The sequence below is a fragment of the Echeneis naucrates genome, chromosome 15, assembly GCF_900963305.1.
Source record: "Echeneis naucrates chromosome 15, fEcheNa1.1, whole genome shotgun sequence".
Taxonomy (NCBI): domain Eukaryota; kingdom Metazoa; phylum Chordata; class Actinopteri; order Carangiformes; family Echeneidae; genus Echeneis; species Echeneis naucrates.
This window is the reverse complement of record NC_042525.1, coordinates 3,893,751-3,901,629: the sequence shown is the minus strand read 5'-3', so window position 1 is coordinate 3,901,629 and position 7,879 is coordinate 3,893,751. Positions and strand designations below refer to the sequence as shown.

The 7,879-nt window shown below is 41.6% G+C and overlaps 1 protein-coding gene across 1 annotated transcript; it reads left to right on the top strand.

The window, feature by feature from the left end:
• Window positions 1-2,105: 2,105 nt before the first annotated feature.
• On the top strand, window positions 2,106-7,376 carry btbd3b (BTB (POZ) domain containing 3b). The gene is made up of 4 exons (XM_029521314.1): window positions 2,106-2,257; window positions 3,578-3,668; window positions 5,620-5,738; window positions 6,344-7,376. Exons 1-4 carry the CDS (start codon window positions 2,121-2,123, stop codon window positions 7,374-7,376), a joined length of 1,380 nt encoding a protein of 459 aa, XP_029377174.1. The 5' UTR covers window positions 2,106-2,120.
• The last annotated feature ends 503 nt before the right edge of the window (window positions 7,377-7,879 follow it).

The following is a 7,879-nucleotide window of genomic DNA, read 5'->3' as shown; positions in this document are numbered from 1 at the left end:
ACATGCAGGACTTAGTAAAGGATCGTTTCGAAATGCAGATGAGAGAGCGGAGCCACATTAAGGCAAGTGTATTGAAGGAACATCTACTGGTGGCACTGTCACGCCAGCACTTGTGGGATTATTATTGCAGAAGTTTGCTTTGCCTGGAGTATGCTTTGCCACCAGCCATTGAGACAAAGCATCAAGCAGCTAATCTTTTCTTCAGAGTTGTGACTCCAGGCAGGGGATAACTATGAGTAAGCAAGTTTGCACACACACGCACACAATATTAGCTCGATTTCTGTCCAAGTGCACCTCAAAAAAAAAAAAAAAAAACAACAAAAAAACAAAGTAAGATATTCAAACAATTGGCAGAAGAACAGTATTCAAAAGATTAAAATCTGAAAAGATGTTTTCAGAGAAAAACCACAACAGATGAAAGAGTTCTTACAAATCAGATAAAAATACAGCAGATTACAGATAAAAATATGAAAAACCCAAATAAGCCCTTGGATGATGAACACGGCAATCACACCTACACATGGGACCTTTCAGTTGAATATTCAACACACAAAGACTCAAACTAGACTAGAGGAGGAAAGCAGCTGTATGCATTATACATTGTGCATCGAGCGTATTATATATACAGTGCCTACTTATTCTCCTGAAGAGACGACTAAACGAAACTCAAGTACAAGCACATTCTTAGTTGGAAGTAGAGGCAGAGGCTTTTCTCTAAAAGTGTATTATATGGCAGTTTCATCAATTGAAAAAAGAGGTCTTAATTCAAATTAGAAATATTAAAAGATTTAAGAAAATCACAAAATTCTAGTATAAAAAGCAGCTGGTATATTGTGTATATGATGTGTCTACAATGGGTTTTTTATTTCAGAGTTCAGTTCAGAAATCTTATCAGAGCAGCAAAAAACAATGAATTGCACATTCAACTGTTTGTATACATTTATGCAAAGCTCATTAAAAAAGAAGTATGACAAAAACTGCATTAATTAAGCAAATTCTGCATGTAAATTTGAATTGCCCTTTTAAACTACAGCCTGGAGTCCATGTTTGCAGTAGTGCAAACCTAATGCTGTGGTTTCAGGTAAAGCAAAGGGAAAGTAAGATGAGTATATCATTCTTATGGAGCGTGGCTGTCACTTTAATTGAGACGTTGACTATTGCATATTCGAGTATGTGCTGCACTACGCTGCATTAGCCAATCATGAATGCTGCGTGCTGCCATTGGCTGAGCTCCGGAGAGAGCTGTGGACTATGCTGTGAGGGGTGGGGGTGGGGGGTTCTCTATCTCCTCTGCACTCTTCCATTCAACCTCTATAGTCAGCAGAACGAGTAGCTGAGCAGAGCAACACAGCATCCACGGCTACAGCATCCTGCAGATGACTCCGCTCCATGGAGGAGAGGGAGGGAGGGGGAAAACAGAGCAAGTGCTGGAGAGAAAAAGGTAGATCCTCAGATGAAGAGAAGCAGAGAGGAAGTAAGAGTCGGAAATGAAAGGAATTGAGTAAACACGGCTGCCTGCCTGAGGACCACTGCAGCTGTACTAAATCTGGGGCTGTCAGGCCAACCCTCACTAGAGCAGTGAGTGAGAGAGGCAAGGGAGCAGAAGAGAAAAAGAAGTGATTTGAAGCGCTGATCGCATCACTCTGGACAAGCAGGAATGGGAACCCCAAGAGCCTCTCCATCAGTAGATCAAACTTCACACAGGAAAAGTGCCTTTAGATCACCAGTCTAAATCTGCCTCTTCAGAAGAGTGTAGGAAACCGGGCAAATTTAGAGAGTTATCCCTGTCAGCTCCGGAAAGGTGAAGCCTCGTGCGGGATCTGAGTTCTGCCAAAGTCTGTGCTGTCTTCTTCCCGAGCCCCCTCTTGACTCTCCCTCACACCTTCCTGCTCCCGGTGAATGTCTTCTCTGCATGCACTCCCACTGCTCGGCAGTTGAACACACTCATGGTCGATGCCAAGGGAAGGAACATGAAATGTCTGACTTTCTTCTTAATGCTTCCCGAGTCAGTGAAAAGCAAGTCAAGTAAGAGCTCGAAGAAGGGGAATGCCAGTGGCAGCTCCAAGCTGCCCCCAGTCTGTTATGAGATAATCACTCTGAGGAGCAAAAAGAAGAAGAAGATGGCAGCGGATATTTTTCCCACCAAAAAGCCGGCATCGACCACAACAGTGCAACTGTACCAGCAGCAGAACCTCAACAACAACAACACCATACAGAACTGTAACTGGCAGGGACTCTACTCCACTATAAGAGAGCGGTAAGTACAATCAACACACAAGTCCTCATTCAGGATGAGCTGATCTGAGGTTGTACTCATTAAGATCAACCTTATTTACTTTGCAGTTTTCAGCCTGTTTTACAAAACAATGAAAAGTGAATACTCTAGTGTTGTATAATGGGGTCTATTTGAGATTGTGTGTGTGTGTGTGTCTGTGTGTCATAAGTGACTTTTGGGGACAAATTTCAGGCTGAAGACCAGTTACTGGCGATAGCTTGTCCCCACTTGGGGAAAAACTGATTTTTGTGTCAAGCGGGGAAGCTTACCATTGAGGTAAAGGTTAGATAAGTAGTGGTTTATGTCGGAGTAAGTCTCCAGTAAATACAGTGACCTATGAGAAGAGTACAGGCTCTTCCCTCTGCCCTGCCCTCAATCTGCTGGGGGTATCTCTGTTTACACCCTCTCCTGCTCCTGCAGACTCTGTCGCTCTGACATAACAGAGGGCGGACCGGCACTGGGTGTGTTTCACATGCACAACAGGCAGAGGCTGCTCTGTACTAAAAGCTAAATATTTACCTTGGCCTATCAGTAAAAGACCAAAATGCATTCTTTCCGACCTGGCTTTGTTGTCTCTCCAGGACATCATGGGGCTGTTTACCCACCCTCCCCCCATTACATGTTCCACTACTCAATAATATATGAACGTAGCCCTAATGTTGGTCCCATTCTTTCACAGAGAGGATGTGCCATTTGGTTCATTGTCTCATTTGTGTTTATGACAATTTGAGGAGTTTAACCCTTCTGAACCGAGCGTCGTCGCCGGCGGCCACCGCACTTCGAACTACAATAAGTTTGTGAATGTTTGCTCTATGTTTGCCAGCAGTTTCTGAAAGCTGAGAAGTTGTGTTTCACAGCCAATATAAGGTCATTTTAGTAATTCCACTCACGCTGTTGCTGAAAGTCGGAAAATCTGTTCCTCTGCTGTTAACCGTTAAAACATTCTTTCGACACGCAGTAAACTGCCATATTTTGAAGGTGTTCTGAAAAAATGGGAAAAAGCACTTATTGACTGGACACTTTCTGGTCCATTCATGGTTAAAATAAACAAAACGTCCAAGTGGACAGTAGGAATCTTTGGTTTCAGTCCTGAAGTAATATGAACAGTTGTCCAATCATAAAACTTTTCTTTTTAGAGTTGCAGGAAAGATAAAAAAAAAAAAAAACAAAACAAAACATGTAATTTCCTATTTTTCCCTGAACTTCAATTTAAGACCTTTTAATCTCACATTTATATCTTTAAGAAACATTTGTTGTGAAATTCATTTTCCGCTGTCTTTTTGTGCTTCCTTCCTGCTTTAGAAATTCGGTCATGTTCAACAATGAATTGATGGCAGATGTTCACTTTCTGGTGGGTCAGCCTGGGAGAACCCAACGACTGCCAGGACACAGAGTAAGAATTTCATCATCCTGCAAAATCACTGTAGCATTGAGGAAATTAACAAACAAGCAATCAGTCAGCTCAGGCCATTGTTGCTCATATCATATCAGCATGAAAATTATCTTCCTCATCGCCAGCAGTAATGGGACTGAAATCCTTTGTGCTCCACTCTCACTTCCGCACCATGTGTCTTTCCGAGACAGTCCTCTATTATTTATGTAAATGAGGCTGAAAGATAGAGGCAGAGAGTGAGCGAAGGAGGAAAGGATATCCTCTTCAGCTGTCAAATCACACAGGATGGATCGTCTTTGTCTCTGCTTTAACTCAGCTTCAATAAATAAATTCATTAATTAATTAAATAAAAAAGCTGCAATTACTCAACCTCCAATCAAACACGTCCAACAGAAGATGGTTTTGATGATAAAGCATAGACTCCCTTTCACACCTTAGAAATACTTTTCAACTCATTTACTTGATGAGCTTTTGAATTTTGTGATGGCAGTGTATTGATTCTATTATAAATTACCCTGATTATTTGCAATCAGGGCCCATATTCAACCAGTTTCTCCCAACTATAACCTGCAGGTAGAAAATCCCTCACTTCTTTGTTTAGTCCACCCTCTGACCTCATCGCTCTTTCCATGTGCACACAAATGATTGATGAAGATTTATAGTTGCCTTGAATATGTCTCATTTAAAATCAAAAGACAATGTCAACTATCTGAATATGATTCTAACATTCACATTATTTCTGGTAGGTGATTTTGTATCCACTGCTTTGACTCAGCTATCCATTCAACACACTGCACACTGTCAGACAAGTGCCCGGGTCATCTTTTTTCTTCTTTTTATGGGACCCAAAGGTATTATCTATGATTGGTAACTGCAGTGCACTTTGTGCATTTATAGAATGCAGTTATGGAGGAGCATTGTGGATCACTTGACTGCACTTTATGCAGAGACATTATGCCAATGGGATATAATGGCGTTCAGCGCAGCGCAATCTTTCTTATGTCCATTTGGCAGAAAGTCAGATAACAAAGTAATATGCCTCCAAGATGGAGGATGCAACTAGCAGCTACAAACATAAATGTGTACATCTGTTAGAAACACAATGGGTCAAAGTCAAGGGACCAGTTTAACACGCAGTACCTATCCATCAACATACATACATACACAATCCCAATAAAAAGCTAAAAATAAACGAGTAGTTTAAGTATGTAACTATAATAACATTATGTTTTTCAGCCATGTGTGTAAGTTTTATTTTGCCGTAGCTTCATTGCAATTGCATCACTTTCGAAAAAAGTCTAGGTGCCTTTTTTGAGAAAATTTATACCACCCACATACCCACCTACACATACTTGTAGTGCACACGCACGCACACACACACATCACTTAGAACATGAAATGTTCTTGGATATAAATACATGATTCACAATCTTGTATAAAATCCTACTGATATATTACGGAAATTATTGGTGGTTTTCGTGTTGCATCTGATTTCATCATGAGTTCAGATAAGTCATTAATTTAACTAAATTGACTTTTGTTGTTTTCTGTGGAGCGGCTTTATTAGGATTTAGATTTTTGTTTCTTCTTTTTTTTTTTATATATCAGAGGCAATCTTGTTCATTAGAGATCTACCTCCCTGCCTTCAGGGGAAACAGTAACAGGCTAAGATTGCTCATTATCAGAGAAACTCAACAGGGTCAACCTCTCTGGTGATTAGAACTCCAGCACAGTTCAATATCCAGAAGGATCTGTGTTTTCATGTAAAGAGAAAGATTTACGTGTGAACAAATGTAATTTAGGGAAATTCTTGTTTTAAATAACATTGACATGTTTTCCCACTTTGTTACATCATGTCACGTGGTCTACAGTGAAAAAACAGATGAACTATGGGATATTTTCATTTCTTTTCTCCCCTCTCTCATCGTGTGCTCTCTTCTTCTTCCAACAGTATGTTTTGGCTGTTGGCAGCTCAGTGTTCCATGCCATGTTTTATGGTGAACTGGCTGAAAACAAGGATGAAATCCACATTCCAGATGTGGAACCAGCTGCCTTTCTGGCAATGTTGAAGTAAGGATTCTGTTCTCTTTAAACTCTTCAATGTCCCGCTGTTTTGCCTTTCAATTGGCTCTCTGGTGATCATATAACACCGTCTTTAAGCCCTTTGTACATAACTGTGATATGATAATACTGGTTAAGATCAATCTCTGACACATCTTAGAAAATCTAACACTTCACTGAACTGAGTTTTTCTCCATGTATCCCAGGGACGGAATCTATATCTGCCTATTTTTATTTCATGATACATTCCACCTTTCAAGTTGAATCAGTCCGTATTGTTCTCTTCCTCCTGTTCCTCTATCACTTTAATGTGCAAGTTTTGTTTTCTCCATTCTTGCAAGCAAGCTGCAGTAGGTTGGAGATGAGGGTGTGGGAGGAATACAATTTTTTGGGCTAGTTTGATTAGTTTGCACAGTGATTTCACCCTATTTATTTTCTTTTTCCCAACATGAGACTTTAAAAAGGTGCAAAGATTCGTGCAGTATTGCTTGAACAGTCTGTTTACCAATATCAAAAAAGAAAAAATATTGTACATAAATGTTTTTGCATGTCCTTTCCTCAGCATTCGATCTGTTGCTTATCAATCTGACAAAGCTGCTGTTTTATGCCGCCAGGTACATTTACTGTGATGAAATTGACTTGAGCGCTGACACAGTCTTGGCCACTCTTTATGCTGCCAAGAAATACATTGTCCCTCACCTGGCACGTGCCTGCGTCAACTTCCTGGAGACCAGCCTCAGCGCCAAAAATGCCTGTGTGTTACTCTCACAGAGCTGCCTGTTCGAGGAGCCCGAGCTGACACAGCGCTGCTGGGAGGTGATTGATGCCCAGGCTGAGCTGGCGTTACGCTCTGAAGGCTTCTGTGACATCGACGTCCAGACCCTGGAGAGTATCCTACAGCGAGAGACACTCAATGCTAAAGAGATCGTGGTATTTGAGGCAGCACTCAGCTGGGCCGAGGCTGAGTGTCAGAGACAGGAGCTCACCTCCTCGACTGACAACAAGCGAAAGGTTTTGGGCAAGGCCATGTACCTGATACGCATCCCTACGATGGCTCTGGACGATTTTGCCAACGGAGCAGCCCAGTCAGGCGTGCTGACGCTGAATGAGACCAATGACATCTTCCTTTGGTACACAGCAGCCAAGAAACCTGACCTGCAATTTGTCAGCCAACCAAGGAAGGGCCTAACACCGCAGCGCTGCCACAGATTCCAGTCCTGTGCCTACAGAAGCAATCAGTGGCGTTATCGGGGTCGCTGTGACAGCATACAGTTTGCAGTAGATAAAAGAGTTTTCATCGCTGGGTTTGGACTGTACGGATCCAGCTGTGGCTCAGCAGAGTACAGTGCCAAGATTGAGTTGAAACGTCAAGGAGTGCTGCTGGGACAAAACCTCAGCAAATACTTCTCTGATGGTTCCAGCAACACCTTCCCGGTGTGGTTTGAGTATCCAGTCCAGATCGAGCCCGACACATTCTACACTGCCAGTGTGGTTCTGGATGGAAACGAGTTGAGCTACTTTGGACAGGAAGGAATGACAGAGGTGCAGTGTGGGAAAGTGACATTTCAATTCCAGTGCTCCTCGGACAGCACTAATGGGACGGGGGTGCAGGGGGGACAGATTCCTGAGCTCATCTTCTACGCTTGATGAGCCCTGTGCATATATTTCACAGATTTTCAATTAACTTATGGAGAATAGAAAATGATCACTTTGTGCATAGTGTCACTTTGTTATTTATTTTTGTCACTGCTGTGTAAAAAAAAAAAAAAAGAAGCCAGACCTTTGAAAGGGTCTTAAGTGGTTTTGATTCTCATAAATGGTCCCCTTCAGTAGGATCAGCTAAATTTCAAGATTGTTGAAACTTCAAAACGCAGATGAACAAAAGTACTAAAAGATTAAAAAAATACTTTGCACTAGATGTGCCTGTAAATATGAACATATGTACATTCTGAAATGTATATGATGCCACAAAAGTAGCCAATACTGGCTGCAAAAGATATATGATGAATATGCTACAGTATGTTTATTATGTTAATGCCTGCATAGAATGCACATATAGAGCAGCAATACTTCACATTCTATATTCTATGATGAGCAGTTCCTGACTTCCTGACTCTGGACCACTATTAGTCAGAAAATCTGTATGATAC

What these genes read in the sequence shown, in the direction of transcription:
- btbd3b (XM_029521314.1), top strand. Translation starts at nt 2,121, where the DNA reads ATGGCAGCGGATATTTTTCCCACCAAAAAGCCGGCATCGACCACAACA. An exon ending in TACTCCACTATAAGAGAGCG is followed by an intron (nt 2,258 to 3,577) that starts GTAAGTACAATC and finishes TTCCTGCTTTAG; the next exon opens with AAATTCGGTCATGTTCAACA. An exon ending in GCCTTTCTGGCAATGTTGAA is followed by an intron (nt 5,739 to 6,343) that starts GTAAGGATTCTG and finishes TTATGCCGCCAG; the next exon opens with GTACATTTACTGTGATGAAA.